This window comes from Phyllostomus hastatus, unplaced genomic scaffold, assembly GCF_019186645.2.
Source record: "Phyllostomus hastatus isolate PE091 unplaced genomic scaffold, TTU_PhHast_1.1 phas_contig_16, whole genome shotgun sequence".
NCBI classification, from domain to species: Eukaryota; Metazoa; Chordata; class Mammalia; order Chiroptera; family Phyllostomidae; genus Phyllostomus; species Phyllostomus hastatus.
The window spans coordinates 3,589,392-3,610,559 of NW_025333643.1; the positions used below are offsets into that span (position 1 = coordinate 3,589,392).

The 21,168-nt window shown below is 40.3% G+C and overlaps 1 protein-coding gene across 2 annotated transcripts in view; it reads left to right on the top strand.

Annotated features, from left to right (window-relative positions):
* The window catches only part of VGLL4 (vestigial like family member 4), a 151,430-nt gene that overhangs the window by 5,529 nt on the left and 124,733 nt on the right, over window positions 1-21,168 (top strand). For both annotated transcript variants that reach the window (XM_045832087.1, XM_045832088.1), the window contains exon 2: window positions 10,011-10,087. In XM_045832087.1, the coding sequence (XP_045688043.1) occupies window positions 10,024-10,087 (64 nt within the window). In that variant the 5' untranslated portion in view covers window positions 10,011-10,023. The remainder of the gene's footprint in view (window positions 1-10,010; window positions 10,088-21,168) is intronic.

Consider the following 21,168-nt stretch of genomic DNA (forward strand, 5'->3'; position numbering starts at 1 on the left):
TTTTGTTGTCCCCCTTCCCCCAACCCAGGGCTGAGGAGATCCATAGAGTCAAGTCTTGCCATTTAGCATTCATTCAGGGGGTTCCACCGAAGTGGTACCCTTATTCAGCCCAAGCAAACAGGTACCTCAGTCTTTTGATGTGATGGGAGGTGGAGATGAGCAAAGGCAGAGCTGAGTTGATGGCAGGCACCTGAGGTTACCTTGTTCCTCATTTGTAATGTGTCCCACTTTGAAAGATAGAGAAATTGTTGGTGGCCTAAGCCATAAACCTGCCTCCTGCAGAGGTTTCACTGGAGGGGCATTAAACCCTTATGGGAAGGGCGCATACCTGTATCAGTTTACCAAGTTGATTAGTTTTGTAAGATAGTGGAAGGACTGCCAGCAAAGCAGGCTCTCATTCTGGGGCTCATGCTTGAGGCTGACCAGCACCCGAAAGAAGCCTAACGAGGGATTTTACACATACATTTTTAATTCTGTGAAAATAAGCATAAAACGTGTGAATATATTGTTCAGAATATATTGTTCAGCTAAATGGGCTGGCCTTGAGACGAATTTTCAGGAATGATTATGTCTGAAAGTAAGGAATTGGATGTCAGCGGAATCTGGCCGGGTCCTTTGACCTCGTACCTGGTATAGCGCTTCCTGGTGTATTGCCAATTATGGCAAATATGGGTCAATTATTCGTGCCTGGGGCACGCTTAGATAAGGAAAGCTGGATTTAGCAAAGGATCCATCTCGTCATGTTCTATCTTTGGTGGTATGACTATGGAAAGAGTATTTTGAATGATACTCATGACCAAAATATATTTTTCATATATATTTATATATAATATTTAGTTGTCATCTGCTGCCATGACTCACAATTCCCAAACCCTTGGAATTTCCTGAGTGTTGAGAGTGATAAAGATGCCTTTTGTTATGTGAATGAGGTGATTTGTGGAAGCACCTGAGCAAAGGGGCTGGGCGAGGTGAGAACCATCCAGGTGATTAGAAGATTGGAACTTTGATTGCTGCCCCTGCCTCTGGGGAGTGAGAGGAGAGGGAGAGGGGGATGGAGAGGAGAGGAAGAGGGAGAGGAGAGGGGGAGGGGAGGAGCTGGAGGTCGACTCTGCTGACCGTGGCCAGAGATTTAATCCGTTGTGCCTATACAATGAAGCCTCCAAGAAAATCCTCCGAGGGGACTGGAGGGGCGGGGGCGGGGCGGGGTTCAGAATGCTCCTGGGCTGGTGAACACTGGGGCATTTGGGACAGGGTGGTGTGCCTGGAGAGGGCATGGACATTCCGGGCCCCTTTCCCAGGACCTTGACCTATGCATCTCTGTCATCTGGCTGTTCCTTTTACAATAACCCAGTAGGGGCTTGTGAGAACCAATTACTTATAGCCAGCTTGTCAGAAGCACCGGTGACAACCTGGGCTTATCACTGGTATCTGAAGTGGAGGGCAGTCTTACGGAACTGGGTCCTTAACCTGTTGGATCCGATTCTATCTCCAGGTAGACAGTATCAGAGTTAAGTAGAGTTCTTGGATACCCTGCTGGATAACCTTAACAGTTATCCACTGCAGGCTAACAGATTTTATTGAGCATGGCTAAGTATTAGAAGCAGGCCTTCCCAGCACTGAGCTGGTTTTTGGAGCTGGAAGTCATGGGGCCCATGTTTAATTACTGTGTGGTCGCTGCTCCAGGATCCAAAGGCTTTGCAGTCTGTGTTGTTTGTCCTGCTCTCCCCATCACCTGACTTGGTATGAACATCTTCTTACCTGTCATAGTTACTATTCATGTGACTCCCTGTCTGTCGTGTTCAAAGAAAGTAAAATGAGCCATGGTTTTTATATCCCGAAAAGGAGAGGGCTTGCTTTGCTTTTTGCTTACTTTGGAAACTACCAGATTATTGCCTGATCTGTGTCTCAAGGTGTGGGAGAAAGAGCACAGACTAGCAGTCTCGTCTTGGTTGCTGAGGGAAGGTTGTTTTTGTATCAGAACAACAACAAAACAACCTTCCCTCAGCAACCAAGGCGAGACTGCTAGTCTGTGCTCTTTCTCCTACGAAAAGGACTTTATGAAAATCAGCTTAAGAATAGTAAAAATAGAATTCAATGGTGAGTCAGGAGACTTGGATTCCAGTCTTATCTTCAAGAAGTCCCTTATATTCTTGGCTCTGTGGTTTTCATCTGTAGGAGAATATTAATATCGTGTTTTGTCAGCACACAGTGAAAATCCAAGGAGGTAATTTATGTCAATGTGTTTTTGAAAAAGTATGTGCTTGCAGTCATAAGATGGTGGTAGTGGTAGAAGGAGAACATATCTTTCTTGGGTTTACAAGGCATTTTTAGTCACATTTTATCATTTAATCCACATGCCAAGCTTATTAACTATGAAGCAGGCAATGTTCCTATGATTTTCTTTAATTGAGGAAATTGGGCTTGGAGAGGTTAAGTGACTGGCCCATACATTTTGTGTTTAGACATTTAGAGCAAAGCCTAGAACAAAACAGGCTTTCAATGATTCATTGGTGATTGAACGGTGAAAATGTTAAACTAGGACTCAAACTTTGGTCAAGTCCTGGCTCAACTGATTTAACAGATGGTAAAGAGTGAGAAGAAGAAAACAGTCTCACACAGATGAGAGATATTTTTAGCAGGAAGAATGGAGAGGATGGTTTGAGAATTCGATGTTAACAGGAGGAATGTGTGTTGCAAGAAATTAGTGGGGCAACAATTAGGACACACCGTAGGGAGGAAACAGCTAGGAGGATGCTGATTCACATCTACCTGATCTGGTGAAGCTGTGCCTGCATGTGGCCACCAGAATCTGGTGATTGGTCTGAAATTTTATTTCACTTATTCCTCTGTCTGAGATGGACTGCTACATTGGCTGCAGCGTGGTCACACTCGGTGTAAATCGGTCTAGGGCTTCAGGTTTCCTTTTCCTTTTCCGAGTTGCCTGTATATGATACTCCATAGAGAGAGGAGATACCCAATAGAAGCCTCTAAATTATTGACAGTCAAAAAAGCTATATACGCTGTGCCATGGTTTGCTGGCTCATAGTTTGTAGACTTGTCCTGTGGTAGTACTTTATTATTAGTGAAGCCTCATTGTATTAGCCCAGGAGGTGGTCCTGATGGGTGGACAGTGAGATGGGACAGGGCCAGCAGGAATTAGGGACACTGAAGAGTGTGATCTGGAGGTGCAGATGCCATCAGTTTCCTAGGAGTGTGATGCCTTCCTGTTTCTGGCTTTTGGCCAAGTGACAGAGTAGCAGGGACATCCAGAGGTTTGAATGTGCTTCTCCCCGTCCCCACTGGTCTCCACCTCCTGCTCCCTGTTACCATACTCTCCTAATTGTTTAGTACTTAGCCACGATTTTTGGAAGAGCCCTGCTGGGAGGCAAGACTGGTACTGTAGCTTTTGCCTTGGAAATCTCCTTGGAACACTTCCATAATGTATCTTGAAATTCCATTCCCTTGCCTGAAAAAATATAACCTGATACACCCCATAATTCTGTCCCCTCTGTGCTCTTGTCCTCTCATTGATCAAAATGGGACTGTTCCTTGCAGAAGTCTGAAGTAATGGCGTTCAAACATATAGCTGAGCTTGTTATTAGCATTGAATGCCCCTAAATTTTAGTAGCTTTAGAATGGAAACATTGCTTTCTAATTCTCAACCTTAAGCTATTTGGAAGAGCATATTGTTAAAGATTAGGGAGTCTGAGGAAAAGAATGTGGGGTGGCAGACAGAATACATGACTATTGCTTGAAAAAGAACTAACAGAACAATGTATATTCTGTTCATCACGACTGATGTTCGTGTTGACAACAACCATGAAAGAAGGTGAATGGATGGAGTGAAATGACTTTCAGCACTGCAGAACACCTTTACAAATGCACTTCGTCTTTTTCCAGAAGCACATCTCTCTCACTTTAATGTTAAAGTCCCAGGTGTTAGCATTTCAAGTGACTGTATTTTTGGCTATCGTGATCTCATAATATAAAAATTATCACAGAGATGAAAAGACTGTTGGGATGTACTTAGATTTGTTTTCCGGATGTTGCATAATCTTTTGTAAAACGTAAGTAGATGATTGATGGTTCATAAAGGTCATTAAAGTAAGCCAGACATGTCACTCCACTGCTTAAAAAACCATTCAGACCATTCAAGGGCTTTTCACTGGCTTAGAATAAAATCTAAGCTTTATCAAGCTGTTCAGGGCATGCGTGATCTGGCCGTTGCCCACTTTCCCACCTCACTTCCTGTCTTGTCCCTGGCTTCTGGAGCTGTGGTCAGGTCACAGCACTATCCACATCCGAACATCCAGCTTTGGTTTGTCTTGGGTTTTTTTTTTTTTTAATGCTATTTGTTCTCCCCTACCCCCTTCATGGTGCTGATCCTGTTCTTCCTTTAGCTCTCAGCTGTCATTCATGTATCTCCTCAGAGAAGTCTTCCCAGATTACTCTAAAGTAGTGGCCAGTGCCTGGTCTTTTCTTAAATACATTTACTGTCGTTTGCAATTTATTTAATATGTTTACACATATGAGGTCAGTCCAGAAGGTATCCAGCCACGTAATATGAAAAAGAGACATTTATTGAAGACAAAATACAAGAAACATTGTACATAGGACAGTGACACCTCAGTTCCCTTCAAAGTAGGCACCTTGGGACCTCACACAGTTCTCCCAATTGCCATCAGCTGCTCGTTGTATTTTCCTGAATTTCATCGATGGTCTGAAATCTCTTCCCTTTCAATGGTAATTTTAGTTGTGGGAAAAGGCAGAAGGTGTAGGGCGCCAAATCTAGGCTGTAGAGGGGCTGAGTCACCTGGATAATTTGATATCTCACCAGAAAACCTTGCAGGAGACAGATGTGATGCATGAGTGGGCACATTGTCATGATGAAGCTGCCAATCACCAGTTGCCCATAGTTGCGGCCTTCTGAGTCATCCAAATAGTTTCCGTGGAGGAATGTTCAAGCTTAATGCAAAATTTAATGCAGATTCGTTGTTCTACTCGCTCAGTCATTTTGAATGTGGTGGCCACACAGTACACATGCTTACTCAATGGTGTCTACTGCCCCCACTGACTAGTACAGTGAAGTCATCATTGTTCACACATGTCTAGTCTACTCTCATTGGCTGCCAGGTTACATCAGTGTCACGTAAACCATTCTTGTTCTATTAACAATGGCTGGACTTTTTCCAGATAGACCTTGTATTTTGACAAGTAATTATTTTAACATATATAAAGTCCATTCACTTTTCATAATACCCAATGAGGGAGGTAATATTAATATCACATTTAGTAGATGAGGAAACACACACACAGGTAAAGTCACTTCCCTGGGTTGCACAGACAGAGAGAGGCTGAGCTGATTTAAATTCAGATTGGCATCCAAAGATCATCCTCTTAAATAGCCACCATGCTAATTTGCCTCTCAATGTAGTGTGACCCTCCATCAAATACTGTAACCATAGTTTTTTTTTTTTTTTGCCATATGACTAATATGTTTTATTGGGTTTGTTGGGCTGTGATATTGTACATAAAATTCAGAAGATTAAAAAAATTAGTTCTCTTTCACCTTTATTTGCTTAGGTCTTCTGTGGTTAGATAATGCCTAGTCCCTTGTCTGCATCTCCCATCTGTTTTACTGTGTGCTTACTGGCCCTGTTGTCCTTATCTTACACCTGGCTCCTATAGAAGCCTCCTAACTGATCTGCCTCTCGTGACTCCCCACTTCATTCCCTCAAGTCAAACCACCCTCCCCAGAACTGTCAGGGACTGATAATGACTGCCTACTACTTTAAGTGCTTAAATCCACCTTATGCTCACCCAAACTTAGCTGCTGCTTCTACTTCCGAACAAGGATCCTCAGTTTTAACTGGCAGGTCTGTCTCCCTGTCCCAGCTACTCATTCCTGCCTCTGTGCCTTCCCTCAGGCTGTTGATCCTGGGTGCAACGCTGTGTTGCACCAGGAAATAATCAGTGTGATCTACAGGTGAGTAAGAGAGGTCAGAGATGAGAGTGACTGCCCAGGGGAAAGGAACTGGGGAAGGAAACCTTTGATATGGCATTTTAAAACACACACCTGCACACACGCGTATACACCCACCCACCCAAGAATAGATGTTCACAAGGTAACCACTTCACACTTATCTCTCTTTTACCACACAGTAAACATTTTAATTGTAAATTCTGTTTAGTCTCTTTTTAAAAAATTTATTTTTTTTAGAGAAGGGACGGGAGGGAGATAGGGAGGAAGAGAAACACCAATGTGTGAAAGGAAAAAAGAATTCAGTTGTGTCTCGCATGGCACACAACCTAGGCGTGTGCCCTGACTGGGAATTGAACTGGTGACCTTTCAGTTTACAGGCAGAGCCCAGCCCACTGAGCCATATAAACCTGGGCTATGTTTAGTCTCTTATTATGCTCTTTTAAGTTTGTCTCTTATCCTATTCCACATACTTTTGGTTTACAAACAAGATCGTAACTCCTTAAAAACAGGGATCATCTATTTTCTTCATCCTCTCCTGAGTACTTTGCCAAACTCAGAATAATTGTGCAATAATAATTGGTTGGTTTTATTAATGAGGTTGCGGCAGATGGCAGGTGCCTTGTAGTTGAAATTTAAACACATGATTTCTTATCTACCTATTTTGAACATAAGTTGCTTGGGGGTTTAGATTTCATAGTATCTGAATAAACTTAAATATCTAATCTATGATGCTAGAATTTTGGGTCTACTTTGTTGTTTGGTATGTTTATACTTTGATATTTTGCTTCTATGCATAACACTTCTGTGCATACTTAATGTGTATGTTAATAAGTATCTGTTTGGGTTTAGAATTTTGAAAGTGTCCTTCAATCAACTTGGGCAGATTAAGGAATTGGAGTCTAAATACTGCATTAAAGAGAAGAATGCTTATCAGCATTTACTTAATCAAAATAAAAGACTTTAAACTTAAATCTTGCCTGAATAGGAAACTGGCATAGGTGAAGAGAATCTTAACAGTTCTCGGAAGTTCAAATCCTACTCACAGGAGATGATTTTTCCTATCTTAAACAGAAGATTAGGACTGTTTTGAGTGTCATCCGTTTTTCTCTCATACACCTCTGATTTTACTCATCCTCCCGTGTCTCTGAAAAAGAAGAAAATGACTCAGTTTGGTTTGGTTATGTCCATTCTCCTTCCAGTCACTGAATTTTCAGTTGTTCTCTCAGAGCTTGAGACTTTCCAAGATGTCAGTTCTGTTGTCCTATCCCCACTGCTCCCACGATAACATCCCATTACCTTCTGCATGCTGTGTAGCTGTGTCTTTCAAATTACTCACCCTGCCTTTGGCTTCCCATTCTGTAGAATGGTTCTCCATTCTACACAGCACTACCAGGGTAATTTGCACAGAACACATAGGCAACCAAGTTATTTTTCTGAGATTTCAGTGGCCCCTTAATGCATACAAAATCAAGCCCGAATCCTATCAAAGCCCTCAGTCCTTCTAAGATATAGTTCCATTCTTGTCTCTTACTTTATATCCCCATTTTATTTTTCTAGTTGATTTTGGCACCTTGCCCCTAAATGGATTCTGCTTATGTTCTTCCCTTCTATATGGAGTGCTTGTATATTTGTTCCCTAGAGGCTCAGCTCAAGCTCTGTTTCTCCACAAAGCCCTTTGGAGTTCATGTGTATTTCTTTGGGACTTAGTTTATAGCACTGTTGGACACGAAGCACATTTTGCCTAAACCCATTATTTCCCTAATTATTTCCTAAGAAGTGTTTCAGGTGAAAAGAATGGCCAATGAAGTTTGAAAGATTTCGAGAACATAGAGCTGCCCTCCCCACTGCCTTTGCCCCTGCTGTAAGGTGTGGCAGGCAGTGTGTCAAAAGCTCAGGAAGGAAAATAAGCAGCTTAATTTGGGTTATTCCGGTGTTTCTGAAACTTGTTTATCATAGAAAACTTTTTTCTTATGAAATATGAACATCCAGTGCAAAACACTTTGGAAAAATACTGCCTTAAACTAGATTTCTTTTAGGCATGTCTGCTGTACAGATTGAAAGCTCTTTGAAGGCACTCACTGGGCTGTGTTTGTTTTTCCTGCCGTTGTACCTCGTAGATAGTTAATGTTTACTGAATGAAATCATATGCAAGATTAAGAATTGATGTTTCTTTGGATGCTTGATGTATGACTATTATAAAGAAAAGCTGGTTTGTGACATCCTGTAACTGCACATACACAGTAGGTAATTAGTAAATGTTGAAGAATGCTGACCAAATTCTGAGCATATTTAAAGGGGTGCAGTTAAGGGTTTTTTTCATTTGAAATAAGAAGTTATGTCTGTTTTCCCATCGATTGCATGTGAGCATGCATGTGCCTGTGAATCCAGAGAAGGAAAACTGGGCAAAGGTAGCCTGGTTTTCTGCCATCTTTAAATTTTTTACTGTTTTTGCTTTTATAGATATGCTGTAATTTATTTATTTTTTTAAAGATTTTATTTATTCATTTTTAGACAGAGGGGAAGAGGAGGAGAAAGAGAGGGAGAGAAACATCAATGTATAGTTGCCTCTCACGCGCCCCCCACCAGGGATCTGGCCTACAACCCTGGCATGTGCCCTGATTGGGAATCGAACCAGCGATTCTTTGGTTTGAAGGTCCGAGCTCAATCCACTGAGTTATACCAGCCAGGGCGATATGCTGTAATTTAAGAAAAGAATTAAAAGTAAACATACAGCCATTGCTGGTGAAGTTTAGTGGATTGAGTGCTTGCTTGCCTGTAAACCAAAAGGTTGCAGGTTCGATTCCCAGTCAAGGTCCCCAGTTTGGGGGTGGGCAAGAAGCAACTGATAGATGTTTCTCTCATTCATCGTTGTTTCTCTCCTTCTCTTTCTCCCTCCCTTCCGTTTCTGTAAAAAATAAATAAAATTAAAAAAATAAAAAATACAGGCTTATTTAAAACCATGGTGTTACAGCCATGGCTGGTGTAGCTCAGAGGATTGAGCACGGGCCTGCAAACCAAACGGTGGCAGGTTTGATTCCCAGTCAGGGCACATGCCTGGGTTGCCAGCCAGGTCCCCAGTAGGGGGCGTGTGAGAGGCAACCACACATTGATCACACATTGATGTTTCTCCCTCCCTCCCTCCCTCCTTCCTTCCTTCCATCCTTCCTTCCTTCCTTCCTTCCTTCCTTCCTCTCTCTCTCTCTCTTCTTCCCTTCCCCTCTAAAGATAAATAAATAAAATCTAAAAAAATAAAATAAAAACATGGCGCTAGATAAATTGGTAATAGGTGGTGGTGATATCATGTACACTACAAAATGTGACATTAAAAAAATTTTTATTTTAATTGTTTAAATACAGTTTTCTGTCCTTTACTTCCATTCCAGTCCACTCATCCATCCCTCCCCCAAAATGTGACATTTTAAAATAAAGATTCCTATGGGATTTAAAATACCATTTGACTCACTGATGGAATCCACATACAACTTTTCATGAGTAGACTGCATACATTAAGCTGCAGAGGTCATGCAGAGTCTCAGCTAAAAGAGGTGAAATAACAGAGTGGTTCAATCTTAGTAATTTGTGTTAAAACTAATAAACCAACTACCACTACCACCACAACAAAAATCTCAGACTGGTAGTAATGCTATGTTCATAGAACTGCCTTTGTTCCAAAAACTATTTTTTAGCAGGGATGTCTGTACAGGCATGTTATTATGCACACACATAAACATAAGCACAAATAACATGAGCATGAATATTCACAGTATTCCTTCTTTTAGTTCTGACAGGAGCTGCTTCCTGGAATAGCAAGGTTTAGCATAGTAGATGGAATGGAATTTAACCCTTGTCTCTGTGCTCCTGCACCTAGTCCATTCAGTTTCTTCCCAGAATGGGAAGAATTTCATCTTCAGGAGAGTGATTTTCATTTTGTGGGGGAATCATTTCAATCGTTAATGACCAGAATTCTTAAAGTGTCTTTCAGATTTTGTTTAAATTCTGTTATTTCTCTCTTTGGTTTTCCTCTTAGGCTCCAGCCAGGAATGGAGACGCCATTGGATGTTTTGTCAAGGGCAGCATCTCTGGTGCATGCTGATGATGAAAAACGTAAGTGAGGCACCTATTTTATGTGATTTTTACTATGTCCCCTAGTCTCCTGCATGATAGAAAAATTACATGTTTCTGTACATGGTTTTGTGTGGCTGTATGCTGTTACTTTTGGTTGTTTTCTTGGAGATAACAGCTTGACATCTTTCATTTTATTTTTAAGTGCCAGAACATGTAAATCTGTTAAATGTTATCTTTGGATGCTGGGGCTTAAGCAGTTAACTCCAGAAAGTCCTTTCCTTCCCAGATCCTTTCAGTAGGGGCTAGAGTGGAGGAGGTATATCTACAAGTTTAGATAAATATGTGTTGGTTGATAGACTAATTGACCATCAGAGAACTAGAGATGGAGAAAAATCCTCCAAGATTGTCCTGTCATTGGAAGTGTGCTGTACATACCATAATGAAAAGCAGTTGTGAAAATTCCTTTCACATAGCTGAGAGAGGGCACATATTTGGGGAAAAACATTCATTAATGTAGTGGGGGAGAGGCAAAAGGAGAATGAACATTGACATTGGAAGAGTGTTCTATAATGTGTTAAAGTGATTTTCCTGTTCATCCTAAGGTATTTTTATTTTTAAAAGATTTTATTTATTGTTAGAGAGGGGAAGTGAGAGAGAAAGAGAGGGAGAGAAACATGATGTGCAAGAGATACATTGATTGCTTGCCTCTCGCTCACCCCCAACTGGGGGCGTAACCCAGGCATCTGTCCTGACTGGGAATCGAACTGGTGACCCTTTGGTTTACAGGCTGGCACTCAATCCACTGAGCCACAGCAGCCAGAGCTATTTTTATTTTTAAATGTTCTGTTCAAAGTTAAAATTGCTTACTGAACAATATTTGCAAGAATAACTTTTTTTTTAAAGATTTTATATATTTATTTTTACAGAGGGAGATAGAGAAAGAGAGGAAGAGAAACATCAATGTGTGGTTGCCTCTTGCGCACCCCCTGCTTGGGGCCGTAGCCTGCAACCCAGGCATGTGCCCTGACTGGGAATCGAACCTGTGACACTTTGGTTTGCAGTCTGCACTCAATCCACTGAGCTACGCCAGCCAGGGCGAGAATAACTGTTTTATGTGGGAACAAGGCTGAATATTTTTTTCCTAAGCATTAAAATACTAATAACAAAAATATATATAAGGTTGAGCATTTATGTACATTATAAGTTCTGAAAGATGGGCTCCTTTCCAGTTTAGTTGTTAATGAATTGACAGCTGGAAATACATGTCCTTAAAAAATGTAAGGTCTGCCTTTTTACTGGCTGTTAAGATGTTTTTTTTCTCCTAAGCCTTAGTTTCCTCATTGGTAACATGAAATAATACCTACTGGCAAAGTGTTTGGGAGGATTTAATGGGTCATTGTGTAGATAGTGCCTACCTTAGCTTTCAGCTCCTAAGGAGTGGGGACTGCCTTGCCTTCTTTTCTCTTGGTACCGTGTCAGCTCTCAGACAGGAGTTACTCGTGTCTTGCTGTGTTATCTATCAGTGTGTCTTCATCTTCCCACCCTCCCCTCCCATCACTCAAGATTACCTTTAGTGATTGGATGAGATAATATTAAGGTTGTTTTTCTAACCTCTTATGTAGTTTATATTTTTTTAGCTTTTGATTGTTGGAAGGATATAATTCCCCAAAGGATGAGGTCTGATTATTCCTTCCTAAGGAAACTGAAGCTCAGGGTTGTTAAATGTCATTCCCAAGCACAATGAGCTAGGGAGAAGCAGCTCAGGTTGTAGGCTTTTATTTAACATCGGAAAACTTCTTTGTGCCCCTAAGGTTGCAGTAAGTTGCAATGACTTGAATAGTTAGTTTCAAACTTTGTTAAACATTAATATAGTTAATTTAGAAGTTTTTATATAAGACTATTTTGAATTTCTGTTTTATAATGTCCATGTTTAGTTAGGATTATTAAAAGACAGTACCGTTTATACAAATGAAAATTAGAACAAATGACCTCAGGGCCGCCCTTTGTGTCCTGAGTGTAGAGAGTAAATTTTTTGTCTTTTTTGTTACCTTCTCAGGTTCTCTCCTGGAGCCCAGCTTCAGGATTACTCTGTTCAGGTTGGAGGCCTGTGTAGTTTCCACTTCACGGAGCAACAGTTGAGTGCTTATGTGTCAGGGGCATGTGTAGATGGACAGGGGCAGTCCCTGTCTTCATGGAGCTTATAAACTTAGAGTGTATAGACGCTTCTTGCTATAAAATGCATAGAAGGGGAGTCTGGGTGTACTTGGTGGCGTAGATGCAGGGCCTCCTTGGCGCCCAGTCTGGGAGAATGGTTCTCATAAAAACAATGATACTTCCAAGGGAGGGAGGAATTCTTACTTTCCTCCTGTGTTGAACACAGCCATTAGTGTTTTGCCGAGTAAGGATATACGGTTGGCTCTCTCTATCTTCCTGTTCCCCATCTGCAGATACAAGCAACCACGGATGGAAAATATTTGGAAAAAATATTACACTGTAGTTAGGCCTGTGATGGTTGGTCTCTATTGAACATGTACAGGATTTTTTTCTTTTTTTTTTTTAAGATTTTATTTATTTATTTTTAGAGAGGGAAGGGAGGGAGAAAGAGAGAAAGCGAGAAACATCAATGTGCGGTTGCTGGGGGCTGTGGCCTGCAACCCAGGCATGTGCCCTGACTGGGAATTGAACCTGCAACACTTTGGTTCGCAGCCCACACTCAATCCACTGAGCTACACCAGCCAGGGCATACAGGATTTTTTTTCCTTCTCATTTTCTAAATGATGCAGCAATATCAGCTATTTACACAGCATTAAGTAATCTACAGATAGAGGTCGTGTGGAGGTTATATGCAAATACTGTTCCATTTTACATAAGGGACTTGAGGATCCTCAAATTTTGTTATCCACAGGGGTCCTGGAATCAATCCCCTGTGCGCACAGAGGGACAACTATGTACATATAATAGGTTAGAGTGACCACAAGGTAGACTTTGTTCTGGAATATTCTTCTTTGGACTCCGGTGATTCTGGTTGGTTTAGGAGTGGGTTGTCATAATCCTGAAACCCCTTGGTACTGGTTTCAGCTTCTTGGGACCATGTTTTACTTCTAAAGAGAAAAAACAGTATAAAGATGTCTATACTCATTATTATTAACATGTAGGCAACATTTTTGAAAAACTTTTTAAACTTTTACTGTGGGGTTGTGTATACCACTCATAAGAGTGCAGAGCTCAAAAACCAGGCATTCATTGTATTTTCTTTTACCTAGTAATGTAAGTATGTGAAACTCATGTAGTTCATAGGCAAGGTTGAGCATTAAGTTCAGTCTTTCAAGTACATTTCTTAAGACCTATTTGGGCTTGTTCAGCTTGATTCAGCTTTCTTTGCCATAAATTAAGTCTCTTTTAGCTTTTGTTATAAATTGCTCTCACACTTAACCTTCTCAACACTTTAAAAAAGTCTAGTATATGTAATCTGATTTGGGTGTCTGATTCCAAACAAAAAAATGTTCTAGTAGTTGAGATCAGTTTCCCAACTCATGTAGGTGACCTAAATGATTCTCTTTTCTTTTGCTCATGGAGAACTGAAAACTTCGGCATTTTTGAAGATGTTATTGTTTTAGCATTTTGAAGAGAACAGTACCTAATAGGACTGAGTATATAATACCTGATAGCCTTAAGGCTTCATTATATCTACTAGTGGAGAATAAAAGACATATCTCAATAGTACACTGTAGAGCTAAAGTCAATAGTGAAATGGTGGTTTTGTAGTAACACAATAGTCACTTATCTGGATGGCCTAGAAGGAATAAATTTACTTAAAATAATCATTCCACTGCTCATGAGACATTGATTTAATCAGCATCCACGGTAATCCTGGAAGGTGCTTAATGAAAATACAACATGAGGTTGCCAGTTTTCCTTGGGCTTGAGGAATCTCTCCTTTCAGTGATCACTAACACTGGTGCTGGGAAGACCCCAGCCTTGTTCCCATCTCTGTTTTTTAGTAGTCAAAATTGGACCAAACCTGAGGACAGGACACTCACACTGATGTTTAAAACAGTACCTTGCATCTTTAACACGATCCTTCATTTTATTGTGATGTTTACCGACGTGGTCGGCCTCTGCGTCTGTCTAGGAAACCGGTAGTTGCTGTGTGCCCAGGTTATGGCAATTTAGCCAGTGCTTTTGTTTGAGCTGCATCTGGCTCCCCCCCCCCCCTTTTTTCTCTCTTTCCCCCTTGATTCTCTTGCCTTTCCTCTTGGTATCTGATACAGTGGCTTTCAAACATTTTTGACTAGGGCACAGTAAAAACACATTGACATTGTGACCCTTGTATTTTTCATATAGTGACATAACTGATACACAAGCTTCAGGAAACGATACTTATGCTGACTTTGCACAGTGTAGTTTGATCTACCTGTTTTATTCTTACATTTACTTTACTTAAATAAAAGTTGGGTCATGACTCATTAAATTGATTTTAGGATCCACTGATGATTTCAAACCTGCAGTTGAAAAACAGGATTTGTTTATATCTCCTTTGTTGGATAAACTAATTTCTGGCTCCTCCCTTTATGTACTGGAAAGATTTGACTAACACAGGCCATTGAGCCCAGGGTATTAGACATGCTAGAATTATCGGTGACTGGACAGGAATGACATCATTATATTGTTCTCTTTCAAGAGCACTAGTGGACTTGGCACAGCAATTGTAAGCATACATAACTACTCCATTAGAGGCAGTTCCCCTCCATTCAAAGCCTATATTGCTCCTGGTTTCTAGAGTCAGTACTCCAGAAAATGGTCAGTCCCCTTTGGTTGAACCTATTTAGCTCTCTCTTGTTCCCTGAAGAGTGCTCCTAGCTGCCGCCATGGCTCCACTGAGACTGCCTAGTAGAGCGTGATTGAGAGGGCACTGATCTGAATCTTCGTAGACTAATTTAATGGCTTCGGACACTGCATTTGTGATTTTCATCCTTTATACCCTAAATGGCTGAAAGGGGTACCAGCTGCTCTCAGTAATATTGATTCTCAAAGAGAGGAGGAAGATATTTGTAAGCATTCTGCAAATGCCTTCCCAGGTGATTCCAATGCTGGTCTCTTCCCCCAGATGAGAGCCACTGGTTTAATAGGATTCCTAGTGGCATTCTGGATTTGTATCTTTAAGAAGAAGGGACTAGATCCTTCTAGTTATGAGGTATACTAATTCTTTGGCTGTAATGTATCCTTTAACAAGATTCACCGGTTGTTTATATTATGTCTTGTTTCCTTTGTCATTTTCTCTCTCTACACACACACACACACACACACACACACACACACACAGCAGGTCCTTGAATAATTTTGTTTTGTCTAACATTATATTATAATGTTTATGAGATGCCTAGGAACTTAACTCTTGTTTATATCAGTTAGCCTGTGTAAAATTGGTTTTGTTATACATTGTTTCACTTAAAATGGCAGAACCTATTGAAGTTAAGTGAGGATTTACTGTGTATACACGCACACACACACACACACACAGAGGGATGTGTGTTGTTTTTCCTGAAACATTTGAGAGTAAATAGGATATATGCCTCTTTACTCTTAAGTACTTAAATGTGTATTTCTTAAGAATGAGAATATTCTTTCATAACCACAATATGGTTATCTTCATTAAAATGTTAATTATATAGAAGGATAAAACTGGGCATAACATCTTTATGCTTATCGTTCTTTTACAGCTTCACAACCAGTATATGAATTTGTAATGTACTGTAGCCCATAAAAGCCACGATACAATAGATGATGATCTGCTACAACTATACCCTCTTTCTTCACTGATATATAAGCACTCACTGCCACTGGGCCACGTTTGATTCTTTTTTTAAGATTTTATTTATTTTATTTTTTAGAGAGGGGAAGAGAGGGAGAGAAATATCAATGTGTGGTTGCCTCTCACACTCCCTCCACTGGGGACTGGCCTGCAACCGAGGCATGTGCCCTGACTGGGAATTGAACCAGCAACCCTTTGGTTCACAGGCAGATGCCCAGTCCACTATCCGCACCAACCAGGGCATGATTCTTTAATGTCTTTGTGCCTGTACTGCCCTGTGTCCGTCCTTCCACACAATTTATGACCTGTATTATTTTTTAAAAATCCTCACCCAAGCATAAGTTTATTGATTTTCGAGAAAGAGGAAGGGGCAGAGAGAGAAACATCAATGTGAGAGAGAAACATCAATGTGAGAGAGAAACCCTTACGCACCCCAACCGGTCATCAAACCTGTAACCTTTTGGTGTATGGGATGATGCCCCAACCATGAACCACTTGGCCAGGGCTTCCGCACCACTTTTATCTTGTGAACTCTTATAAAATATTTTATTGTACAGATTATGGTGACATAAAAGTACAAATGCCTCAATTTCATATTGGGTTTGTTTCTGTCCTTTTCTCATGAGAGAAAAATGCAAATACATTCCCTGAAATTGTGTGCCAATGCTTGGTTAAACACTAGGTGTATGATTCAGAATATGATTATGTCAGATTTTTTAAAAAGATTCTCATTGAAATAATACCAGTAAAAATTCCTCACAGATCACTGACTATTTGTCTGTGGGCCTCAGTTTAAGGATTACGTATTATCGTTTAGTTTTCACAATGGCCCTATTCAGTAGATACTATTATTAGTTCCCTTTTATAGATAAGGAAACTAAGGTTTACACAGCTAAATAATTTACTTAAGGATATCCTGACTCTCAAAGTCTATGCTCTTCATTTCTCTACCTTCTCAGACAGAGGGCATTGAAGGCTTGACTGCTGATTTTAAATGCAAACAAGAGAAAATAAAACTATATATACTACCTCCACTAATAAGTCAGCAAAGGGGTTTTAACTTGGAAATGATTTCCCAGGCAGTGAAATAGCATTTTCAAAGCATTAAGTAGCTAGCTGTCTATCATCAGTCAAACATTCAGGGCGGGCAGAAGCATGCACTTAGAACTGCCATGACTCTGCCTCTCATGTAGGTGGCTCTCTCTCACACACACACACTCACTCACTCACTCACTACCACAGACCTTCTCTTTATATTGAGCTTTTGTTTACAGTAAGTACCTTAGTTAAGAAGAGGATCTCTGCTCGCATTCTTCATTGCCAAAGTGTTCAAGTATCGACAAGATGACCACAGAGGAGAATTGGGTGGGTGATTGGACTTGGCCTAAGACTCTGTGAGTCTATGTTAGACTAGAGATGTGTTCAAGGCAAGGATCCTGTTCCATGTTGCTTTGCATTTCAAGCATTTACCATTTGGTGCATATGATCAGCATTTAATATTGAAATATCTGTTGGTAATGAAGTAAACCACTGGAGTGAAAGGCTCATCTCTGAGAAATTATATATTTGGCACTAGCAAAAATGACAAAGTGTGATTACCACTATTCCTAATAATGTACATATTCAAAAAAGTATTGCATTCCACTTGATAATTCTTTGCAGTTTGGAAAACGTTTTATTTGGTGGCTGTAACAAGAATATTTGCAGTGGGCTGAGTGGGGGTGGGTATCAGAAAAAAATTAAGCTTGAAGAAGTTGAATACCTAACTCAAGGTTAAAATGTTTATAAAAAAAAAGCTTGAGGTGCCACCCCCCAACCGCATGCCCACGTGTGTGTCACCCCTATCCCCTGTTGTGTGCAGTCATATGCTGCGATCATCAGAATAGCCATGAATAAGTCAGTCAGCTGTTACTGGGTAATGCAGAGCCCTCCAGGGTAAGAAATCGGAAAGTCTTGGGGAGTTACTTTCTCTGACTCCATGTTCTCAAGCCTCCTTTTGATTTTTAAATAAGGACTGAGGATTTACTGCCCTTTCTAAAGGTTGGAGTTACTAATAGTATGTTTCGTGTCTTCAGTTATTTTCCACAAACAATGATGTTGAAAATATGTCTCAGTCTATTTTCCTTTAAAAAAGTTTCATAAAACATAAGGTGGAATAGTATTATGTGCATCGTTAAGACACTGTAGGTATGGTCAGCTGCTTTAATTAAAGTGTGCCTCCCAGGGTAGAAACCTGGCATTTAATAAGAAGGCTATTACAAATGCCTGTGCTATTTTTATATCAGGTCAAATTAACATAATAAATGTTAGAAATGGATCTTCACTGGTGAAGATAATGGCTTGTTGATTAGCATAATGGATGCTGAAAATAGATTCTTCCACCAAATAGCTCTTTAATACTTGAGGATGGTTTATTATGTTTCCTTTAAACTCATACTACTCTACCTTTAGAAATCCATGCTTTCCTTTAATACACATAAAAGTGCTATGAGCTATTTTGATGTCCTTTACAATTTAGTTTAAAATACCAGTCAAGAAACTTTGGATGAAGTATTTGCTTTTTTTCATTTGATGATACATATCTTTGTGGATGTCTGCTTTGCCTCTCAGCATGTTCTCTCCATTCTCTCTTCCCCTCTCTGCATCTAAAGAATCACTGCCCTAGTCAGCATCTTGTCCAGTACAAGCAACCATTCTTTGTTGGATGTGTCTTCTAAACTCATGTGAAAGTCGCTGTCTTCTCCACCCACCTGGCTCCTTAGTGTCTGTCCTGTAAGATGGTACGTTCAGACCTACCATTGATTGTTGCCTGTGGTCAAATTTAGTGTGGTGTACCTAGGACTACCACCAACTGTGATTTTTGTCCCAGAGTTCTTGGGTCTGAAGGGGGTAGGGCAGACTGGTGACAAGTGCATGAAGTGGCCCAGTGTAAAACTGTGGGGAGCAGTGGGAACCCTGGAGAACGGAAGGCCTCTACTCCTTTACCAAGGGGCAGCCACACTTGGCTCTGGCCAGTGTTGTCAGAGCTGGCTCATGGGAGCTGACTCTGTGCGTCTCTTCCCAACTCGGAACTTCACACTGGGGTTTAAAGTCCTTCATTGTGGGGTATTTGTAACATGGCAGAAGCTACAGATCAGATCAGGGCTTTTTTGGTTTTTCCTCCTGATAGAGCCCGTTGCTACCATTTTTGCAGGCATATCTTCCTTTCTTACACTTTGCTTGGTTGTGTTTCACAGGTGTTGCGTCTTTTACAAATTGAAGGCAAGCTCCTTCACTAGCAAAAAATTAGTCATTTTATTGTACCTGCAATATCTCTGAGGCATACCTGTATCATGTCACTGGTTCCAGCTGACTGCTTTTAAATGGGAATATTGGGCTGGATTTATCAAGTATTCTGAATTTTCATGTGAGCCAAATAGTAGTTCCTTTGCCAAGATTGGAGCTATAAGTATTATCTACTACATGCTTTCTGGTATAGTCTCAATACTTCTATTAAAACAACCTAAAATAACTGTAGGTTTGTTTTTTTTTTTAATGCAACCTATATTGGCTTCTCTCCTCTCCCCCATTGTAGCTATGAATTTCTACAGCAAGTCTTTAAGAATTGAAAAAGGTGCATCTCCTAGTACCTGTTGTTATCTGAATGTGGAAATTATTTTGGATATGTGTATTTTTTCCCATTCAGGTTTTTTTTTGTTAAAACACAAAGGCCACATCTTTCCTTTTCTTCTTTGCTTTCTTAAAGATTTATATTATACACTCATGAGATACTTGTTGCCTTGGCATTTGATGTGGATATTGAATCTAGTTTGAAAAATCAAACTTGTTACATCCTTTGTGGCTTTAGATTTATTGTAACTGCCTTTTTATTGGATCACAGTCTTGATTCCTTGTAAATGAAAAGAATATATCTTCCTATTTGAAATCTGGAGAAATTAACGTTTATATCAGACTTTATGTATTATGTGTTTTTTCTCCCTCTGACAAATATTGATTACATGTCACTTTTTTCATGGGACTTAGCCTTGTTTAACTAGGCTTTAGTCATTTTTTTTAATGAATTAGACAAGGGATGAAACTCCAGTCTTCTTACCCCTTGCTTATTTTTTGTTCACCAATAAACAAGGAGTGAGAAGAATGAATTTTCATTTTCTTAGCAAAGTGCTTGTTGATGGTACTTTGAGTAAAACAGTTTAAATTACAAAGGAACATATCATTTAGAATTCAGGAGGACAAACTATTTTTGGAGTAAAATGGCAAGTCTGAACAAGTGCTTCTAGCTGCCCTCTTACCAAAAAATCCTTCAAAATAACAAAATATAGCCATTATTAAAAGAATTTGTAATACTCCTGGAAAACTAGAAAAGATACCTATCTTCAGTAGACCAAAAGTTAGGAAGAATTTCTAGAAAATTAAAAACCGATGGGATTAGACTGACAAAACAAAAACAAAAAGAAAAAAGCATAACCCAAAACACAGGTGCAAAAGAAAACAGAAGTAAAATCAGAGTTTACAGTGACTAACAACTACCAACAGGAAGGAGCCCTGGAGCAAAAGTCAGGAAATTGAAGTATTCCACTTACAACAATGAGCCCCTGGCTAAGAACTAAGATCTGTGCTGTCAAAAAAAGTGAACATCTGTCTTGAAAGCATTCCTCATGAATGTTTAGGGATCTGAGAGAGCAGCAGAGTAGAGTTCAAGGTCACCACGGACACCCCCAACAAAAAAGGTGCTGGAGAAAGCAGTGGGCAGTATCTACTGAAGTCCTTTGCCACTAGAGGAAAGACTTTATTTTGGCAGGTTTGTGTGTTTTTCTTTCAACCTGCCTTTCTGCTTGCTCCCCACTTACATACCCGAAACTCAGCAAACCCCATCACTGCATACCTTCGATACTCTTCCGTACAACCTGTATTTGACCCTCCCCAAGGAGAGTCCCAGTACTAGAGAGGGAGCATGCTTTAGTTGCCCTTATTGATTGACCCAGTCTTTTATTCTTTTTTTTTTAAGATTTTATTTTTAGAGAGAAGGGAAGCGGGGAGAAAGAGAGGGAGAGAAGCATCAGTGTATGGTTTCCTCTCATGGGTCCCCCACTGGGGACCTGGCCTGCAACTCAGGCATGTGCCCTGACTGGGAATCAAACTGGCAACCATTTTCTTCACAGGCCTGTGCTCAATCCACTGAGCCACACCAACCAGGGCCCAGTCTTTTATTCTTAAGTATGAATGAATATTGAAGGGTCATCAGACCATTGAGGAAAACAGGATGAAAGAAAAGACCCAAAGTAGTAAGCAGACATTGGGGAATATA